Below are 20803 nucleotides of genomic sequence, written 5' to 3' on the forward strand. Positions count from 1 at the left end.
TTGTTTAGGAGGGCGGGGGTGGGGGAGGGGTGGCTGGATGGTGCAGCGGCGGCGGAGGAGGAGGAAGAGAATCCAACAACGATGAGTTAGTCAGCCAATACTCTCGTAGCAATGGATTAAGGTAGTTAAAAATTCAGGACTCGAAAATTTTGATAAACCTCGCGCGCGCGCGCGCCTCCGTATCGACCGGAGCTTTCGACCTATCGAACCCCACACCGCCGCTCCCGCCGTCCACGGATAATCGCCGATCCGCGGAACAAAGAGATCCGATCCAGGCCCAACGGGGGAGCGCGGAGCAATCGTCCTACCGAGCCTCCTCGAGCGACAAATCGAAGGAGCTTTTGTACTCCGCCGGCGGGGGGTCGTCGGGACGCGGGTAAAATTTTCAAGGCGTGGCGCGCGACGTGGCGCAACGAGACGCGACGTGGCGCAACGTGGCGCGACGTGACGCGACGCGGCCCGGCGCGGGGGTGGGGGGCGGGGCATGAAGCACCTCGGTCGGGGCCTGCGAGCCGCGAACCACGAGTCGCGGCGCGGCGAGTCCATCGAGTAGTGGGTCGATCCGGTGTGGTAAGCCGTAAAGTGAGTCGACGGGGAGCGAGCGAAGGGAGATAAATAGATAGCGTCGCGCTTGTCCCGCCATTCAGTCGGTCGACTGTCTGTGCGAGCGAGTGTGTCGTTGGGCCTCCGGCTGGGAGGTACATCGCGCGATACGAAGACCGAAACGGACCACGTGTTGCCGTGCGCGTGTAATCGAGCGCGAGAATGGACGATCATCGCGCGGCGATGAAGGACCACGAGGAGAAAGATGCCCCGGTCGAGAACGACGGGCTCACGGCCGCCCAGCTATTTGCCAACGGCGACGGCCTCACCTACAATGACTTTATTATACTACCCGGCTACATCGATTTTGCCGCCGCCGAGGTCGACTTGCACTCTCCCCTCACTAAGAAGATCACCCTCAAGACGCCCTTGGTCTCCTCCCCCATGGACACGGTCACGGAGGCGGAGATGGCCATAGCGATGGCCCTTTGCGGTGGCATTGGCATCATTCATCACAATTCCGCGCCCCACTACCAAGCCACCCAAGTCAAATGGGTCATTATTATTGTTTCCTGGACTTTTACGTGTTGCCGACTCCGAGGCTTTATTCCGTTCTTAAGCTATTGTCAATTCAGCATCCTTCCTCCTCTTTCGCCTGTTTCTCTCACTCCACCCCCCCACCCCCCCTTTTTAGGTGGTACACGGGAGCCGTGTGGTGTACGTACGTACTGTTGGGCACTTTATGCAACACGGTGGGGCCGGTTACGGGAATTTTCCCGAGCTCGCTCCTCGTTCCGGTCGCTTCACGCGTGTGGCCGCTCCTAATTCCATTTGCATTAAAAATTTTGTTTTCAAAACTATTCTCGCGCGAGAATTAACGTACCGCTCGTGACCCGCTGGCGATGCCAATTTCAGTCGCAGCATTTTTTATTCAAGATTCGTCGATGCATCGCATGGACATGCCCGTGACACGCGCGCGCGCGCACGTACACACGACACACACAACACACACATACACAGAGACAACACATGCTTCTTACGGATCCCAACTTTCGTATAAATACGCAAGCACGAGTTGTTTATGTAATTAAAAGTATAAAAAATGGCGGCATCGTAACTTACGCGCGCATTTGAAACGATTTTTTTCTTCTGCTTTTTTTCGTTTATCATTTTTCTTTTTTCTTTTTTCTTTTTTCTTTTATATTATATAGAAAGATGACGACAAAGCTCGGATTACGCTATTTGTTTTGTAAAATTATCCTCTTTGTTTTTTGCTTTTTGCTTCTTTATTTTTTTTTTTTTTTTTTTTTTTTTTTTTTTTTTTATATTTACACAATTTGACTTTATACCATTGGCAAAAGATTGATGAAAAATACATGTGAACAGCATTGATAATCCTATCGAGGAAAGTTTCGCGAAAATTCACTTGTCGGCAAAAACGGTTTGAAAATTTTCCATTTCAGCCGCTATTATTATTCCCTTCAAGACGAATGTCAGTTTTGGGAGATTGTAAATTAAAATAGAATGTGCCGGGTAAAACGGCAGCTTTTATTCTTAAAAATAATTGCAACATTTCGACGGTTATCGAGCTTAATTAATACGGGAGAATACGTTAAAATTTCACTTGTAAAAGGCATATGTACGCACACATGCGAATGCGACGTTTGAATTAAAATTGGAACGTCCCCGGTCAAATACTATTATTTTACTCTCGTCTCGACGATATCAAATTACAACGAATAATTTCATATTTATTAAATAACACTTGAAAGTCATTTTTACACGTGTTTTTAATAGAACAATAATTTATTTATTTTTTTTTTTATTATTTTTTTTTGAATTAATAATAAAAAAAATTGTTATTATACTTTATTGGATTGAATTGAAAAAATTGTTGAAGCTAATATGGAAATAAGGATACCCTGATTGAAGAAAGATTTAAATAATTTGTAGATTTTTGCATTGTAGATTTTAAAGTATGATTTTTTTTATACTTGCCCATCAATCTATAAATTATAAAATCTCAGTGTATCGCATCATGAAAAAATCAGGAAAAAATATATATACTTTAAATATTAAATTAATTTTGCTAATAAGATATTTCAAAACTTAAATCCTTTTACTTTGCATTATAAAGATATTACATAAATGACTTTTAAATGACTGTATATGTGCTAAATACATTCGTATTATATAAAAGTATGACAATAATCAAATTATAATATTTCATTTTGTATTTCCTGGTATTAAAAAATAATCTCAGCCCAGAATATTTATTGATTTTTAGAAGAGGCAATATTGTATTATCTTTTTTTTTTCTTTTATATAATTATGTTCTACATAAATATGAATGTAAATGATTAATAATATTATGAATAAATTAAAAGTTTTATTTAAAAGTAATATTTTTCTTATTATATAATTAGAATATTGATCTTTATTAAAACATTTAAGTACTAATACGCAAAATTAATTTGAATATTTTTAACCGTTTATTATTTTATATAATTTGTTTCTGTGCGCGCCTGCTTATATACCTAAACGTGCAAGTTTTATTTGCATAATATGAATTGTAACTAAATAAATGTTTTTATTTATTTAGGTCAAGGAATATAGACATGGCTGTATTAAAGATCCCAAAGTACTTTATCCATTTGATACAATCGAAGATGTGATAAACATTAAAGAAGCACATGGATTTTCTGGACTTCCAATAACCGAAAAGGGAAATATGGGTAGCAAGCTTCTTGGTATTATTACATCCAGAGACATTGATTTTCTAGATAATTCATATTATCAAAAAAACACTAAAGTAATATCAGTTATGACAAAATTTGAAAATTTAGTCACCGCACCAGTTGGTGTTACTATAAAAGAAGCCAATGCTATTTTAAAAAAAACTAAAAAAGGAAAATTACCAATAATTAATGACAAAGGAGAACTGGTAGCATTAATGTCGAGAACGGATTTGAAAAAAAATTTCGACTATCCAGGTGGTAGCAAAGATGAAAAGGATCGACTTTTAGTTGGAGCATCAATTAGTACTCGTGTTGTAGATAAAGAGAGAGTGAAATTATTAGTAGACAACGGTGTTGATGTAATTGTTCTAGACTCGTCGCAAGGTAATTCAATATATCAAATCGATATGCTCAAGTATCTCAAAGCACAGTATCCCGATCTTCAAGTAATCGCTGGTAATGTTGTTACCATTGGACAAGCTAAAAATCTTATAGAGGCTGGAGCTGATGGCTTAAGAGTAGGAATGGGATCGGGATCCATTTGTATTACTCAAGAAGTAATGGCAGTTGGTAGGGCACAAGCAACCGCTGTTTACAAAGTTTCTGAGTATGCCCGTAAGTTTGGAGTTCCCGTTATTGCAGATGGAGGAATTCAATCCGTTGGTCATATCACCAAAGGACTTAGTATAGGGGCAAGTACAGTTATGATGGGATCTTTGTTAGCGGGAACTTTTGCAGCGCCGGGCAGTTACTTCTTCAACGAGGGTGTTAAATTAAAACGTTTTAGAGGTATGGGTTCTCTTGAAGCTATGGACAGCAGAGGATCCCACGGCTCGGCATTGGACAGATATTTCCAAAGTGAAATAGATAAATTGAAAGTGGCACAAGGCGTTAGTGGATCAATTGTTGATAAAGGAAGTACTTTGAAATTTCTTACATATTTGCAATGTGGTATTAAGCACGGTTGTCAAGATATTGGAGCAAAATCAATTACCGCTTTAAGGACAATGATGTATAGTGGTGAATTGAGATTTGAAAAAAGGACACATTCTGCTCAAAAAGAAGGTAACGTTCATGGTTTGTTCTCCTATGAAAAAAGACTGTTCTAAAATGAATGATAAAAAAAAAAAAACAAATGACAATTCATTTGATAACTTATGTTATAAATCATTACCTGTATTTCATGAAATGCCAGCGATATGGAAAACCTTAGTGATCTGACATAACACGTTTAATAATTTCAATTTAACGTGTAATAATTGTAAAAGAATTATTTCAAAGCATAAACGCTCCATACCTGGTCCTTAATTATAATTATTGTTTAACTTTAGAGTAATTATGAGCGATTCAAAACAAATATTTTTTTGACTCCTCCTGGTAGGTTTTTATGATTTTTTTAATTGTATAAGTATTAACCAGAATTTTTATACTTACTTATATCGATTTACTTCATTTTTAAATTTGTATTATTTTAAAAGTTAATAGAATGTTCATTAATAATACTTCACTGTATTTTGTAATAATATGCTGGTTATTAATGTTTACTTAATTATTGATTTTAATTGGAGACTAAAATCAGATATGCTTATGTACATAGATTATTTTATTTTTAAAAGTCTTATACAATCAACTTAATTTTACTTTTGAATAAAAAAAAAAAAGTAAAGCGTTAGAGCGATATAAAATTTTGAATATTGTATATGCCTTTCAACTTTTTAAGATAATTATAATCAAATTCGTATTATGTTAAAATTTTATATTCATTTTAATTCAACACTTAGTTAACTGTAATAGTTATTATTAAATAACATTATATCGTTTAAATATAAAACATTATTGTTTTAACAAGAAAAAGAGAAAGAAGAAAAAACATGTATATGCGACTATTTAATTTTACATTATTATTACTATCATCATTATTAATTTATAATTATTTCAACGAGTAATTAGATTTTGGAAGCGTTAGATGATAAATTTTGTACAGGTAACAATGTGTCAAACTATGTACATGTAAAATAAAATGTATTTTAAATTTGGAATAATCGCTATTGTAATTTATTTCATATTAGTTTTATAAAATATTCTTAAGAAAATACAGGGGAATCTTAGACGGATGAAAAAAAAATTGAAATGTACATACAAAATGGTTCTTTTAAACAAAAAAGAATTCGTCTGTTACAATATCTATAAAGAATATCTATTTACATCTTACAAAAAAGTCAATTATATTGTAATTAAAAATTATATACTATTTATTTTATAATACGCCTGAAACAACTGATCGAAAATCGAAAATATATGTATAAAAATTATTTTAGTAAATAAATTCATTTCATTCATTGTTTACAGTTGCAGACTAATCCAGTCTTCTAAGTTATATAATTAATTTATCATTAATTAATTTAACATTCATCTACGTTAATTCTAATGTAATTCTAAAAATATCAATTATTCGTCTTTGAAGCTAAAAAATACATCATTGATAAACAATATTTTAGCATTTTAAAGCTTATGTGTATTAAATATATATTGCGTTCAATATTTTTAGATAGCAATTTTGTGATAAAATATTATCTTCTCTGAATAATACCTGACAACTCGCTTAACAAGTCGTACGATTGGCACTATTTACTAGGAACCGTTCGTACGCATCACAATTTTTAATTTTGCATATACATATATCAAAACTAGGAGGGCTCGACAATATTATGCATAGCATATTTCCATGTCCACGCTCGAGCTACTTCTTCAAACCTTGTTCTATTATTCACATACATTTCACCTAATTCGGGTTCCATGCACACCTACAATAATCATTAACTTTCTTGATATGTTGCTTTAATAACTAGGAGATAAAATTTAATTGATACATTACCTGACAATAAGGATCTGTAAGTAAACTTTGTACACTAATGAGAACTTTAGATATTGTCAATGCCAATGACCAATTATGGTGTATGGAATCGATTCCAACATCTCCATGTCTAGATACATTTGGATGTAGTATTTTTGTTAGAAACCTTACTATGGGTGGTCTCATGGGATAACTAAAATGAATAATAGAGATAAATGTTGCATACAATTATCAAAAGGGAACCTTTCCTTCCATACGCTTAATAATTTGTGTTTAATACCTATACGGAACTTGAAGATAAAGATAAAAGAGGCCCCCTTCGTACGGACTGCCGGTCGGTCCAGTTATGGTTGCTTGCCAATGGCAGCACATTTGATCGAGAGGCGATGCTTCTATTCCCTCGGGTGGATCGCTTCTGAGAGCTTTCAACTCCATGCGCAATCTGTTTCGTCTCCAAGAATTTTCTTCGACTCTAAGTGGTTTAGTACGGTGCAGAGAAATTTGAGATAAACAAGTTTTACATGGAGCCGAAGAGGCAAGTTTATCATAAATCTTATACCAATTCCTTACATTTCCACCAGCTGGTTTAAATAAAGGCCATCTTAATTTAACATGTCGCTGCGATAATTCGGGGGTTATGTGAGTAGATAACAAATTACACCATCTTCGGCATACATTTGCTGCGCACCAAAGACTAACATCGTCTAAATGTGAAAATACTGCTAAAAGAACCTCGGGTGGTAATCTTTCTACAAGGCCCGATTCAGTAATTAACTTGTGCTCGATGTGTTTATAATTTGTTAACAAGTCAAGTCTCTTTGATAAATTCCATGGTCTAGATGGTTCACCTTTCTCCGCACAGGATACGTTATTGCTCTCCGGTTGAAATATTCCAGGATACTCGTGATTATCCAATTCGGGCTCTTCGCCCGGTACAGAATCTTCCTCGGAGCTTTGAAAATCTTCCTCGAGAACATCGTGTTGTAGATAATTTTCGACATCCTGTCGAATCTGCAAATTATCTAAATCTAAATGCAATTCATTGGGATCGCGATTACGATGCTCTGGACTATCATTGTGTTCCAAACGATCGATGTCGTCCTCGTTACTAACGTGCGGATCGTTGCATCTAGCAGGGACAAAATTATACTGCTGAAAAAATAGAGCACGATTATGATCCGGTGAATCCGATGGACTGGCAACTATAGGAGTAGACTCTTGCGAAGAATTTTGATCCGTTTGACTCGCTCTGCGCTCTGTATTATAATATAAGTCTACAGGTTCGTCATTTCCAGAGTCTTCGTCGTCTGTTTTCTAGAAACGAATTCATATTAATAAGACTGACTTGAGCAGCGTTGGTTCAATTCATAATTTTTATATTCACTTCGCTAAATATAGGTGCCTGAAGGATTCCAACATCATCGGGAAATAAAAATGCATGACAAGTTGAACAAACAGGCTCTCCAAAACAGGGTCCGTAATAACCATTACAAACATAGCAGGCATTGGTCTGTAAATTGACATATTAATAAATTGAATATAATGATAATTTAATGAGAATGACAATAGCTTCGACAATCATATCCTTGAATTATTTATTGAAATTGATCGATGAGAATCGGTGTTCTGGTATTATTCTCGTACCATATTAATCACTGCTTATTAATTACAAATATAATTTCATTATAAAAGTATTGACACTCGATAGATAAAAATACAGCTTACCGAGAATTCAAATTCCGGGCAAATAACAAATTCGGGACTTTCTTTAGCTTCGTCCTCCAAGTCTGAGCTTACATTCAAGTCATCCTTATCCGTCATGTTTTCACCATTCTCGACGTAACTAGCACAACAAATTTTATCTCCAGCCATGTTGACAGAATGCTGGACCCTACACTGTATACTAAAAACTGTACCTCTACATGGCTTTGCAAAAAACTTGTAGATGAAAGAGGACGAGGGAGATTTATCATACGAATAAGTGAAGGATTAAAAAGAGAGATAAGATAGGAGGCAGCACGGTACTGCTTTATAATAATTTTATTACGCTATTGCGTTATTGCGTTATTGCGTTATTACGTCGCTTGCCGCTTTCAATTAATCCACGAACATAGTACGACACACGTACACTAATTCTATATTATGAAGGCACCACCTCGTAAGTCCTAAATGGTGAAACCGGATCAAAAACATTACCCACGTGAACCATCACGGCATAAGCTTTAGAATTCTTCATACGTAAATACAATGTTTCTATGCTTTCAACCATCTTTAAATTTTGATTCACATGTCCTCTCTCCTATTACACGCCCAAAGGTTCAGTTTTATGTTTAAAGGCTATTCGATTATACACCACTTGGTCATAAACACGTGCATCGTCAATATATATATATATATATATATATATATATATATATATATGCATATGTATATTTTAGTAGTAATAATGATTATTCTTACTCTTATTATCAGTTATATAGGCGTCTTTTTCATAACTGAAAAGCTTGGGGGGGGGGGGGGCGGCAACATTGTCTCTTTAATAATTCAACTCATTCTATTTACTCGTAACTCTTTCACATATGCGCATTACTTTTTCGAATACTTCTTTAAAATGCCGATCATCGTCACTCTCTACAATACCGAGTCCATCTTTTACGTTAGGGCGGTTCTGTTCTCTTGTTCCAACATTATTTTTAAATAATAATTACATAGTTAATATTAAATTCTATTTAAAATTAGCTATGTATTGATCGGGGCAAAAAATCGAGTAAAAACTGCGCGTAACTCACATCCTCCCAAGCTCTATAAACAATATCATCCAACACGAATCCTATAAATATTTCATTCCATCTTTAATTCATACAATATAATTGTTAAAAAAAAAAAAAGAAAGAAAGAAAAATTAATATAAACAATTTTGCCAGTTTAATTAATTTCAAGAATTTTTAACTCCTACGAATAATAAAGTAATGGTAATTAATAACGTAGACTGAATACTTTTAAAAATCGTTAGATCAATAAGAACCAATGAAAACATATCATTAAAAATCTGCTGTTCGCGCCAATTAATTACATTGGGTCAGGTTAGGTTTAAGCAGTTGCTTAAATGTTTACGCAGATGAAAAAAAATTATTTAGCGACCATTTTGCAAGACGTTGCAGCAGGTGCCAAAAGTAACCAAAAGTAAAAATAATATTTGCGAGCAACGTGTTGTGTCGTATTATAGAGTTGGTGTCATAGTGTTTGCTTGTCATAATCCTTAACTTTTAAGTTTTATTTCATAATAGAAACTTCGAATGCAGGATTTATTGTCTTCTTTCGACACATTGCCATCAAAGCAGAATAGACGATTTAGATTTAGAAATAATTGCTATGATATGATGAATGATCGACGATAAAAGCGACTTCTGGTAGGGAACCATGAAACGAACAAAATGAAAAAGAATTACAATATTGGTACTGATCTCAGAATAAGTAATAATTTTGAAATTACAAGACGCTTATACAGGTACGACTAATTAGTTAAATTATTAAATGATATATGTTACAATGAATTGTAATTCGTTTATTTCAAAATCTTCGAACATAACCTTCGTAGATCAATATACTTATTTTAAATTCATTGTTATATAAATATTTCATCATATTTATAATATAAATCTACTCGTTGATCTTTATCAATAGGAATATAACTGAAATTGCTAAGAAACTGGAAGAGCAAAAAAATCATGCTCTTACAATCATCGATGTTTTTACACCAAGTGGAGAGGCATTACGATCTAAACTAAGAGATTATTGCGAGAGATTAATAATCGAAGATCCTGTCAATCATGTGCAAAAAACAGAAGAATTATTATGGAGAAGAGGATTTTATGATATTGTGGCTACTGCAAAAAAGTTACGAAAGGTATAATATATAAGATTTTGAATCGATTTTTATTACTTTCTTGGTTTCATTGAAAAATGTATCATTGAAAAATGTATTTATATCTTATGCTATATCGATCTTTTTATCGTTAGTCATAGTTAGTGAAGACATTTTACATTTTCTTCTCTAATAAATGTAATATTTTACATTTTATCGACAAATTTTTAATGCATAATTATTATTTAAAATAGGGAAATAACTGGAATGACATGGAAAAAGCATTTTTATCGGCACATTTATCCGTGGGTGTGGGATTTTATCATCACTTGATCTTGCGTTTGCAATTGGAATACGACTTAAATCTTACAGGTGTATTAGATTTTGCTTATCCACAAAGTCAAAAACAAACGGTTTATGTAAGTTTTGGAATAAATTTTAATTAAAATTTTGTTCATTCTAAATAGCACAAAAATCTTACGTATTCCATAACATTTGTCCCCTTACCTTAGATCGAGAAATGTATTAATCCATTGAAAATACAAACTGCAGAATTAAAAAAATGTGTCTTTCATTTTATCCATCGAAGCTTGGTGTGCCTTGGAGATTTAGCAAGGTATAGATTGGATCTTGATCCAAATTGGGATCCACAAATCGCCACAAGATATTACAAAATGGCAGTTGCCGTTAACAACAAACACGGTATGCCACATAATCAAATGGGCACAGTAGCCAGTAACAGAAATTATGGACTCGACGCCGTGTATCATTACATGAGAAGGTCGGTAATACTTTTGGTGATATTGTAAATTAGCAAAATTATAATCATTAATATTAATGTATTGTTAGATTTTTATAAATTTCTTGTTTTTCCTGAATTTTTTCAAACGATGGCCAACTAACATTTATTTAATAAGACATCAATTTGTAAACTATTGAAAATCTACAGTTTAAGATATTAAAGACATATCCATTCTAAATGATGCTTATACTCGGTATACAGTTAAATTTGATTGTTAATATGGGATTTTTTAAAAAACTGTTAACTTACAATGGTATAATGAAATTTGTACATTTGTACGCATCATTTTAATTCATTGGTGTGTAATTTATATAATCATTAAGTTTAATTTTCTTTGTCGTTATAATTGATTGGTATATATATGACTTTCCGAAAATTATTGTTAACGTATTATTTAACGTCGTTTCAGTATTTTGTGTCAAGAACCATTTGAAGGAGCCGAGGGTAATTTAAAAAGAACTGTTACCGTTCATGCCTTTAATGGTAAAGAAAAATGTTTAGCACAATGTTGCGTTGCAAGATTACTTTTATTACTACAATTGTGGGACAACAATTCCATGAATACCGATCGCATTAATCAAGAAACGCAAGTAAATATAATAATATTTAATCATAATACCGTATTTCTATTATTTTATTTTATTATTATTTTTTTTGTTTTTTTTTTTAAACATTTTTAGCTCCTCCTACAAGATATTGAAAATTGTTTAAATGTTAAAAAATCTCATAATATTGACTACAAATCTGCTGAAAATCAAGATAGTATCGAAAATTATTTGTCTTGCTATAAAAACTATGAAGCCTCTAATTTAACGGACGACATGATTTTCAAAATCATTGTCATTTGCCTCATGAAAATATTGAAAATACAAATGAAAGAATCGAACGACGCCCATGGAATTATAACTTTTGTATTAGCTGTATTTTCTCAATTAATACAATTCGTTGTTATGAGATTGCAAGAATCACTCCTAAATGTATCTGTGGAAAATAGAAATAACAAATTAGAGATTATGAATGATGATACTGACGAGATTACTAATAGCGTGCACGATACCAATGAAGCTGAAAATAAAAATGAAAACAACAATGACTTAAAAATTCGTCCCCATAAATCTGATTGCTTTAACGATACCAAAAAAATTGAAGTAAATGGCAATCATGTAGATGAAAAGATAAAAAAACATAGAGACAAATCAAAATATCTTTTGACAAAGCTTCGACGACCACGCAATCGTAGAAATAGCTCCGATTCCGACGCCAGTGATGGGGAAGTAACAGTTTTAGAATCATCGAGCGAAGACATAAATTCTGATGTTACTGAAACGGAGGCCGATGTTTTGAGCGATGAGAATATTCTATCGGATGAAGTTTTATCTGACGATTTAACGGATGACGAAAACCCTGCTACTGGAAAAAAAACTGATAACAAAGATACCGTTAGCGAACAAATTAACGGGCACGATAAAGATGAAAAATTTATAGAGGAAAGTGAGAACGAAGATCAAAATGACGTGACAAAAATTATTGTAAATAATAAGGGCAAAGAATCGGAGGATAAAACTGAAGTGACAAAAAATTCAAACGAATCCTGCGACGAAAATACTACTTTAATAAATACACTTCCATATATCGCTCAAAAAGAGAAAAATCCAATCAAAGTTTTAGCAGCTTTAAATAACGAAAGAATATTGATTTCTATTAAAGTTTGTTGTGATTGGTTACAAGGGCATCACGATATTATAAGGACATGCACCAAAGAATCAAAATCATTGTTAAAACGATTTATTGCATTGCTAAATTTGATAAATCTTGATGGCGAGGATCTTCTTAATAAATGGAACAAGGAATTAGAAATTTTTTCATGCTCAGAAAAGCTAAAAGAGACCGTTGAAAGTGTACCTCTACCAGAGGACATTGATGTAAGAGGTTTGAAAATGTTTGAAAACGCTCATAAAAATATTAATTGGGAAATTTTAAGAAGAAGAAAAGTAATGGAATACGAAGAAACGTTGTTAAGAGCTCTCAAGATAGTTAAATTTGGTCATTATTTATGTTTGATGAAAGATTCTGGAGTTATATATGATGATAATCAAAATTTATTTATTGTACTAGATCAAAAAAATAATATAAAGAAAGAAAATCAAATTGATAATAAGATTCTGGAATTAGATCATTCAAAAGGGAAGCTCATGAGGCATATGGGTAAATTGTGGCTTAAAGCAGAGGTTCGGGCTTTAGAAAATCGTTTACATTTTAGATTAATGTCTCCGTACTTGGTGCCGGATCACGAAGCCTTTTCAAAATTCATGCCCATTCTAAAACACTTGGTTTATGCTAAAAAGTTTATCGTTGTTATTCCATCAGTTGGTAAGATTGAGATATGAATTTATTTATTTGTTTCTCTCTCTCTCTCTCTCTCTCTCTCTCTCTCTCTCTCTCTCTCTCTCTCTCTCTGTTTTACCTTCCTTTTTCTTTCTTTCGCTAATGTATAACATAAATTTATAAATATTGCATTTTTTTTTTCTTTTTTTAAGTGGTATCTGCGCTAGATGAGCTGAAGAAATCAAGTATTCATGCGAGAGAAGCGACTAGATGGCTAGAAACTCAATTACAATGTGGATCTCAATTTTTAAGAGCACAAAGACCTCACGAAAAATTACCATTACCTTTAATCAAAGAACCAAAATCCAAAGATAAAGAAGCTTGGCTATACTTCCAAATAATAGAATGTTGTCATTATCTAACTCAACAAAACAAGGCAGGCGACACGGAGATTCCAGTTGTGACATTACTAACTGGTATCGACGATAAAAAAGTATTTAGTTTCAGTCCAGATGGGTTAGCTAAAAGTGCCGGTTAGTATAAAATAAAAAAATAAAAAAATAAAAAAGAAAGAATGAAATTAATGCAAAATTAAAATTCATAAAGGGAATTTGAAATAATTGATTCTGTTATATTTACGGTATAGGTGTGAATTTCGAACACATCAGTGCTTTTCATGCAAAATGGAAATTGTCTGTTAAAAGTCATGGTTGAAGGAAAACAAACGTACATTGACATTTGAATTTTGTCGAGTCAACAGAGAAATAAATGCTCAACTTGCCTTTTGAGCTCTACACGAGAGTGCAAGTACAAGAATGGTTGATTTGGCGAACAAGGGTTGGAAACCCAAGAAGGGGCTCGCTTATAATGATACGCTAGCTTCGGCCCCGCCGCCTAGCCATCCGAGAAGCGACATTTTTAATAAATCTTAAACATTTATTTAATTATTGAATAAAGTTATTGTGTTTTTAATTAATATATTTGCATTTCAATCGTTCACCCTCCTATCTCCATTCTGGACAAGATTAGGTTTTAGGGCGATAGGGAGAATATTGAAAGGAAAAAAGGCACCAACCGAGCGAACGATGGAATAGTGACTTTTGTGTCGATCGATTGGTAGCTCAAATAACCTGTATAAATTCCTGAAAATCGGACACTCCTTAAGAGAACTGCACAGCTACGATGTGCATAAAATCAATCGTGTAAAAGAAAATATAAATAAGTCCTCTGTAATATATATATATATATATATATATATATATATATATATATATATATATATATATATATGCATAAGTTTATGTATATCTGTATGTATGTATATATATATATATATATATATATATATATAAGTAAATCGATATAAGAAATTTAATTATTATTTAAAAGTTAATGGTCGGATAGTAATTTAGTTGATTCAGAAAATTGAACGGTGCGTAGACCACTTGATATAGACCACGTAGACACTTGTTATTGAATCAAGTCGGCGCGTGATGCTCGTCTGTATTATTTTGTATTTCCTCGGAGAAATAAAGTTAAACGTGAAATTTCACGTAGTTAACTTCTTTCAGGACGAAATCAAAAGTGTAGGTCGAAGCAACGTCAATTAAAGTGCTTCGACGTGCCGCTGCTTGTTTTTCCCACGTTTTCACAAGGAAAAATTGAAGGCATCGAAACTAACGAGTCATCAACGAATCCAAGATGGCAGAAGGCCAGGACAGTCAGAAGAAAATTACTATTACCATTAAAACGCCCAAAGACAAACAGAGCGTTGAAATCGAAGAAAATGCGACTATTAAAGATGTAAGTGTAGCAATTATTAATATCGAGTATTTGACTAACGATGTTCATCCGTATCTTAGCTATGAAACATAGTATAACACCACTGTTTGGTTATATATTATTCTAATTGTCGGTTTCACCCTCTTCCCGCCCCCCCCATCCCCCCCCCCCCCCCCCCCCCCCCCCCTCACCCCCTTATTAAATACGCAGTTTAAAGATGCAGTTGCTAAGAAATTTAATGCACAACCGGAGCAATTATGTTTGATATTTGCTGGAAAGATAATGAAAGATCATGAGAATCTAACAAATCACAATGTCAAAGATGGTCTAACAGTACACCTGGTCATAAAAGCACCGCGAAGTACTACGAGTCAAAATAATCAGGATAGCACGCCTCAAAGATCGGCAGGTACTCGATATAAACGCATGAATTTTTATTCTCTAAATGCCACTTATATGTTAAGTAAAGCTTATCGAATTTACATTTAATATTCCTAGCTGACATAAATATGTCACCATTTGGATTGGGTAGCCTGGGTGGTTTAGTTGGCTTAGAAAATCTTGGACTTGGTTCAGCAAATTTTGTCGAGTTACAGCAAAGAATGCAAAGAGAATTGTTAACAAATTCCGAAACTCTTAGACAAGTTTTTGATAATCCACTGGTACAGAGTTTTTTGAACGATCCCGAGAATATGCGTACTTTGTTACTTGAAAATCCTCAGATGCAAGACTTGATGCAACGTAATCCAGAAATCAGTCATATGTTGAACAATCCGGATCTTCTTAGGTGAGCATTCTGTGTCATTCGTTTAGAATGGAATGCAAAGTGCGCCTATATTATCAATACATTTAATCATATCAACTGATGCACGATTAAAAATTTTTTTTATAGACAAACTATGGAATTAGCTCGCAATCCATCGATGTTACAAGAACTAATGCGATCTCACGATCGGGCACTATCCAATCTTGAAAGTATTCCAGGAGGCTACAGCGCACTAAGACGCATGTATAGAGATATTCAAGAGCCAATGTTAGCTGCAGCGGCTAATGAAAGAAACCCCTTTGCCGCCTTAGTAGAAAATAGTAATGCAGATTCGCAAAATCCACAACAAGGTCAAGAAAATAGAGATCCATTACCAAATCCTTGGAATCAAGGACAAACTGATACACCGAATACTGGATCCCAGTCAACTGGAACCGGTACAGGAAGTACAAGAGGTTTTTTGGATATACCAGGAATGCAAGACTTTGCGTCACAGGTGCTAGACAATCCCACTCTTATGCGCAATTTGATGAATGCTCCTTACACGCGTGCCATGCTAGAAACTATGGCTGCAGATCCAGAAACAGCGAGCAGAATAATATCTGCAAATCCATTTTTGAGAAATAATCCACAAATGCACGAACAAATGACAGCTATGATGCCTACATTAATTCAGCAAATGCAAAATCCACAAATGCAAAATATCATTACCAATCCTGATGCTATGGCTGCTGTAATGCAAATTCAGCAGGGTATGGAGCAGCTTCGAACTATTGCACCAGACTTAGTTGGAAAGTAAGTTTAAAAGCTATTTAATACTATTTAAATATTAAAAATTTTGTCTAATATTACGTTTATCATTTGTCCTCCCAGTATGGGGTTAAACGTTCCTCCTAATCCCACAAATACAACAAGTGCAACTCCCACAACAAACGCCACTCCTACAACTGGCCAACAACAAGCTCCGCAGGTTGACATACAAAATCAACAAGAAGCATTCTCTCGATTTATGACGCGAATGGTAAATTAATTAATTACTTAATTAAACTCGGTAAATTTTATTTTAACTTATTAATTCTGGTTAATATTCTAATAATGAATCTAATAATATAAACGATACTTGGCATGACGCAAATTAAAGTTATTCAAACAGTCATAATAATGATAATGATAATATTTTATATGTAGATTTCAGCCGTAGGTCGAAATCAAGGAGCTGAAGTTGATGGGCAACTTCCTCCACCAGAAGAACGGTACAGAGCACAACTAGAGCAATTAACGGCAATGGGTTTTGTTAACAGAGATGCAAATTTACAAGGTAATATTCATTTTGTTATAATTAGAATTCATGTATTTGATATTAATATTTTTACGCAATTAAAGAGTTAATTAAAAACCTTGGATGAACAACATAAGGATAAAATTATTATAAAATATTTTTCAATTTAAATACAGTTTTATAAGAATTTTATTTTTTCTCCAGCATTGATTGCTACGTTCGGAGATATAAATGCTGCCGTTGAAAGACTATTGGCCAGTGGACAAGTATCTATGAGCTAACCACCATCTAGCAATGCTGTTATTCCATTATAAATAATAATTTTCCTTACTTTCCCAATTGCATCAGACAAGGTGATAGATAACTTGAAGTAGCTTTTGACTGTCCAAACTTATAAGAAAAATTTTATTCCTGCTAACGTTGACAGAATACACGCTACTTTTTTTCATTCATTGTGCATTTTCTTTTTCTACTTAATATATACTTGTATCGATTCGAATCATGCAAGCATTGTAAAATGTTAACAAGTTTCGTTTCACCTGTCTATTATTTGATGTGCTATAGAGCTATATAACTGTATTTACATCTTTGATTTGGAGAAAATTTATATTTTAATTAGCTTGCTGTTATATTTGTGAGACGAAGTCATTAGACATTTTTAAATATACGTGTTTAGTTGCTTAATGTAATTTGCATAAATTGTATGAAAAGAAAGGAGATGCGATTTTCATTTTTTACTTTTAGTAAAGTTTGGAAATAACTGTAAGTTTTGTCAAATTAATTATCCAAATTACGCAAATAATACAATTTTTATTTAAGTGATAATAAAGTGCTATAAAACTTAACAATTTTGTCTTGAAATTACGTAACGTGCAAATTAAAAATGACATTTTATATATACATAGGTGAACATTCGCATATGTATGCACGTATGTGTGCATATACGCGTGTATATATATATATATATATGCAATCCCACGCGTACGTGTATTTGTGTGCGGGCGTCAACGTGTGTATACATGTATTTGCATTTTTTTGCAATTACTTTCAAAAATCTTGCATGGAATATGGCTTAAAATTTATTTTATTTGAGTGAATTAATTCATTTAATGCAAAAAAGATTCGGAACACAAATTTAAGAAACTCTTTTGCTTTTTTAGCGTATGAATCGCGTAACTTTTTTTTTTCCAAGCTCTTGAATTATGCTGTATAAGAGACAAATCTCCCGCGATATTATTCCAAATGAATATGCAAATGCAATTAACTATTCGGTTAGGGAATTTGATATAACAATTGATCCAAGATGAAGAAAAGAAAAAAAGGCGAAAGCATCATAAATACAATGCAATAAAATAAATTTTACATAACGTATGTAACGTAGGGGTTGAAGAAACCAATATAACTAATTAATCAATAAAGGGTAATTTTCTTTAATAATTTTATAGGTGGAATAGTAAGAGGCAGTATTCTTAAATAACGAATGCCCATAGTAAGCCCTTGTCGAAGAATTCACAAAATTTTTCGTGAAACGAGAATCTGGCTTTGAGTTTTTAAAAACATTTATTTATCTAATAAAGGCTCTTTTAAAGTAATGTCGATAGCGTCGTTGAATTTTTTTTTTTTTTTTTTTTTTTTTTTTTTTTTTTTATGTGGCGCACACACATTATTCTGAAAATTTTTTATTTTGTTAAATTATTTTGTGAAAGTTAAAATTTTATGAATCATCAAAAAATTACGTGACCATTTTTTTCAAGCCTTTCTAATTCAGATACTTAGAGCTAATACAAAGTCGTCACAATTTTGTCTTTTAATATTGTTATTATTATTGCATCAGACCCCCTTTTTGATCTAATTTTCACGGTGTCTTACGATTAGTTTATTTGTCGTGGGCAATATGCATATTATTATTGTTGATATTATTCAGCTATAAAATGGTATCGACCAACAAATAATAAGCATGCACGCCTCTCGTATTACAAATTTTTAAACTTGTAGTGTGACGATCATTTGGAGGAGGAATTTATGGCGTAGGGTTGTTATAAGTGAGCATGCCTAAAGGTCGTATATGCAATCATATATATATATATATATATATATATATATATATATATATATATATACACACACATACACACACACAACGCATATAAAAAAAAAAAAGAAAAAAAAAAGAAATAATAAATAAAAATTAAAAAAAAAAAAATAAATAAATAAATATATATCACATGTGAATGTGTTACATAGGGAAGAAACTTAATTGTCAACCTAACATTTAAGGATAATAGTATGGAAATCAGCTAGACAAACGTGAATGTTATAAATTATCTTTATTGATAAAAATGATTATTTTAATATTTATGATTGGCATATGTGCCTAAATGAAATGTTCATGCGCATTGTATTACCATTTATCGCATAAATTCACTGCAGCAAAATATTGTGTAATATGAATAAAATTATGGTTGATTCGTACTAATTAGCTGAAATTATTGCTCAAGTATCCTCGGATCTTGTACAAATCACAAAATATACAACTACTACATTATCGTAAATGGCAGAACAATTAAATTATCAGTGCCCCTATCATTATCTTTTTTTCTCAATAACGAATATTACTCAAGTGGATGCAAATTTTCACGTGGTCCTTTCACCATAAGAATAATTCTCCATCAAGATCAATGTGAATTATTCGATAATGCATGTACACGGACAGGGCCGTCCTCGTAAGTCCATACCTCGAAGATTATGCCCTGAGCACATTCGCATTACACGCATCGGGACTCGCTTAAGATACGTTAAACGACGAATATGAATTCGTACAATGATTAAAAGCAACAACAAGGACTATGCGGATAAAAAAGGGAATCGATCGCAATGTAAAAATAGACAATTCGACAAGCGAAGTAGTCTGTAGTTGTAGGACAAGGGCATAATAATAATGAGCAACGTTAAAATAGATGTCGAAGAGTCTGGGGGAGCGGAAACTTTAAAGAATGTTAAGCATTTGGCCGAGAGAGAATCCGAATCCGAATCCAAATCCTCGAGTGGCTCGGCAAGAACTGCCACGACCAATAGTTGTTTATTGGCTCTTGGGGACGGATGAAGAGGTAAAAGGAGAAGTTACGCGACCAAAACGCCACGCTGTTAAATTAAGATCATTCAAGTGCGGCGTAAGTGCGACACCTTTCGAGGCTTAGAGGAATGGGACGTTCGTGCGCGCGTGCGTGCGTGCGTGCGTGCGTGCGTGCGCGGCGAAGGGGCGAAGGGACGAGGGGCAGATGGTGTCGGGTGATATTAACGAGGCTAGGGCGTTGTTGGGAGGCGCCACCTGGTGCCGACCGGCATCCGTTGCAGAGTTCAACTGTTGAATGTGGCGCGACGGCGGCGGCGGCGGCGGCGGCGGCGGCGGTGACGGTGACGACTGCGGCGGCTGCGACGGCTGCGACGGCTGCGACGGCAACGGCAGTACCCTACACTCGAAGTGGCGGTGGTGGCGATGGTGATGGTGGTGGTGGTGGTGGTGGTACGGTACTCGCGCCGACTCGAGCAGACGGCAGTCGACGCGCGGCCGAGTGCTCGATCAACGCGAGGTAATTGGTGTATCGGTATTGACCGCCAGAATCTAAAGATCGCGTTCGGGGCGCGAGCGGCCGGTTTCTTTGGAAACGAAGAGGATTAAGGAAGGTGGAAGCGACGTGGAGAGTAGGAGGGACGACGACAGCGGCAGTACCGCGCTGGTACCCGTAGTTTTTGGCGAAACCGGAACAGGAGATCCACCTGGATGTCGGGCCCGCGATAAGTGACAGTGCGGTGTTGTGGCCAGGCGGCGGCGGGGCCCCGCCACAAACA

At 34.5% G+C, this 20803-nt stretch overlaps 4 protein-coding genes across 6 annotated transcripts; 3 read left to right on the top strand and 1 right to left on the bottom strand.

Moving 5' to 3' along the window:
* The first annotated feature begins 435 nt into the window (after positions 1 to 435).
* ras (Inosine-5'-monophosphate dehydrogenase ras) lies at positions 436 to 4412 on the top strand. The gene is made up of 2 exons (XM_011498104.1): positions 436 to 1098; positions 3146 to 4412. The coding sequence occupies exons 1-2, from the start codon at positions 766 to 768 to the stop codon at positions 4388 to 4390; spliced, it is 1578 nt and encodes a 525-aa protein (XP_011496406.1). The 5' UTR covers positions 436 to 765; the 3' UTR covers positions 4391 to 4412.
* Positions 4413 to 5564: 1152 nt separating this feature from the next.
* morgue (modifier of rpr and grim, ubiquitously expressed) lies at positions 5565 to 8202 on the bottom strand. The gene is made up of 5 exons (XM_011498105.1): positions 7861 to 8202; positions 7520 to 7645; positions 6416 to 7449; positions 6157 to 6328; positions 5565 to 6085 (listed from the first exon to the last, which is right to left on the bottom strand). The coding sequence occupies exons 1-5, from the start codon at positions 8005 to 8007 to the stop codon at positions 5969 to 5971; spliced, it is 1596 nt and encodes a 531-aa protein (XP_011496407.1). The 5' UTR covers positions 8008 to 8202; the 3' UTR covers positions 5565 to 5968.
* A 1008-nt stretch (positions 8203 to 9210) lies between these two features.
* Smg5 (Smg5 nonsense mediated mRNA decay factor) lies at positions 9211 to 14071 on the top strand. The gene is made up of 8 exons (XM_011498106.1): positions 9211 to 9643; positions 9820 to 10042; positions 10255 to 10419; positions 10513 to 10781; positions 11212 to 11392; positions 11483 to 13172; positions 13340 to 13660; positions 13774 to 14071. The coding sequence occupies exons 1-8, from the start codon at positions 9570 to 9572 to the stop codon at positions 13839 to 13841; spliced, it is 2991 nt and encodes a 996-aa protein (XP_011496408.1). The 5' UTR covers positions 9211 to 9569; the 3' UTR covers positions 13842 to 14071.
* A 266-nt stretch (positions 14072 to 14337) lies between these two features.
* On the top strand, positions 14338 to 17406 carry Ubqn (ubiquilin). 3 transcript variants are annotated; one of them, XM_011498109.1, is made up of 8 exons: positions 14338 to 14356; positions 14699 to 14930; positions 15120 to 15318; positions 15408 to 15696; positions 15802 to 16470; positions 16549 to 16696; positions 16864 to 16993; positions 17159 to 17406. In XM_011498109.1, exons 2-8 carry the CDS (start codon positions 14829 to 14831, stop codon positions 17233 to 17235), a joined length of 1614 nt encoding a protein of 537 aa, XP_011496411.1. In that variant the 5' UTR covers positions 14338 to 14356; positions 14699 to 14828; the 3' UTR covers positions 17236 to 17406. The 3 variants fall into 3 exon arrangements, with proteins under 3 accessions (XP_011496411.1, XP_011496410.1, XP_011496409.1); XM_011498108.1 differs by lacking the exon at positions 14338 to 14356 and adding an exon at positions 14474 to 14559; XM_011498107.1 differs by lacking the exon at positions 14338 to 14356 and having other exon boundaries at positions 14599 to 14930.
* Positions 17407 to 20803: the final 3397 nt, after the last annotated feature.

Source organism: Ceratosolen solmsi, unplaced genomic scaffold (assembly GCF_000503995.2).
Source record: "Ceratosolen solmsi marchali unplaced genomic scaffold, CerSol_1.0 scaffold14, whole genome shotgun sequence".
In the NCBI taxonomy this organism is placed as follows: Eukaryota; Metazoa; Arthropoda; class Insecta; order Hymenoptera; family Agaonidae; genus Ceratosolen; species Ceratosolen solmsi.

Bases quoted from the DNA above. Each gene is read 5' to 3' on its own strand.
- Smg5 (XM_011498106.1), top strand. From the start codon at position 9,570: ATGAAAAAGAATTACAATATTGGTACTGATCTCAGAATAAGTAATAAT. The intron at 10,420-10,512 runs GTAAGTTTTGGA...CCCTTACCTTAG, and splicing joins GTCAAAAACAAACGGTTTAT to ATCGAGAAATGTATTAATCC. The intron at 13,661-13,773 runs GTTAGTATAAAA...TTTACGGTATAG, and splicing joins TGGGTTAGCTAAAAGTGCCG to GTGTGAATTTCGAACACATC.
- Ubqn (XM_011498109.1), top strand. From the start codon at position 14,829: ATGGCAGAAGGCCAGGACAGTCAGAAGAAAATTACTATTACCATTAAA. The intron at 15,319-15,407 runs GTACTCGATATA...TAATATTCCTAG, and splicing joins CACGCCTCAAAGATCGGCAG to CTGACATAAATATGTCACCA. The intron at 16,994-17,158 runs GTAATATTCATT...TTTTTTCTCCAG, and splicing joins CAGAGATGCAAATTTACAAG to CATTGATTGCTACGTTCGGA.
- ras (XM_011498104.1), top strand. From the start codon at position 766: ATGGACGATCATCGCGCGGCGATGAAGGACCACGAGGAGAAAGATGCC. The intron at 1,099-3,145 runs GTCATTATTATT...TTATTTATTTAG, and splicing joins AAGCCACCCAAGTCAAATGG to GTCAAGGAATATAGACATGG.
- morgue (XM_011498105.1), bottom strand. From the start codon at position 8,007: ATGGCTGGAGATAAAATTTGTTGTGCTAGTTACGTCGAGAATGGTGAA. The intron at 7,450-7,519 runs GTGAATATAAAA...ATTCGTTTCTAG, and splicing joins AGGCACCTATATTTAGCGAA to AAAACAGACGACGAAGACTC. The intron at 6,329-6,415 runs GTATTAAACACA...TATTCATTTTAG, and splicing joins TATCTTCAAGTTCCGTATAG to TTATCCCATGAGACCACCCA.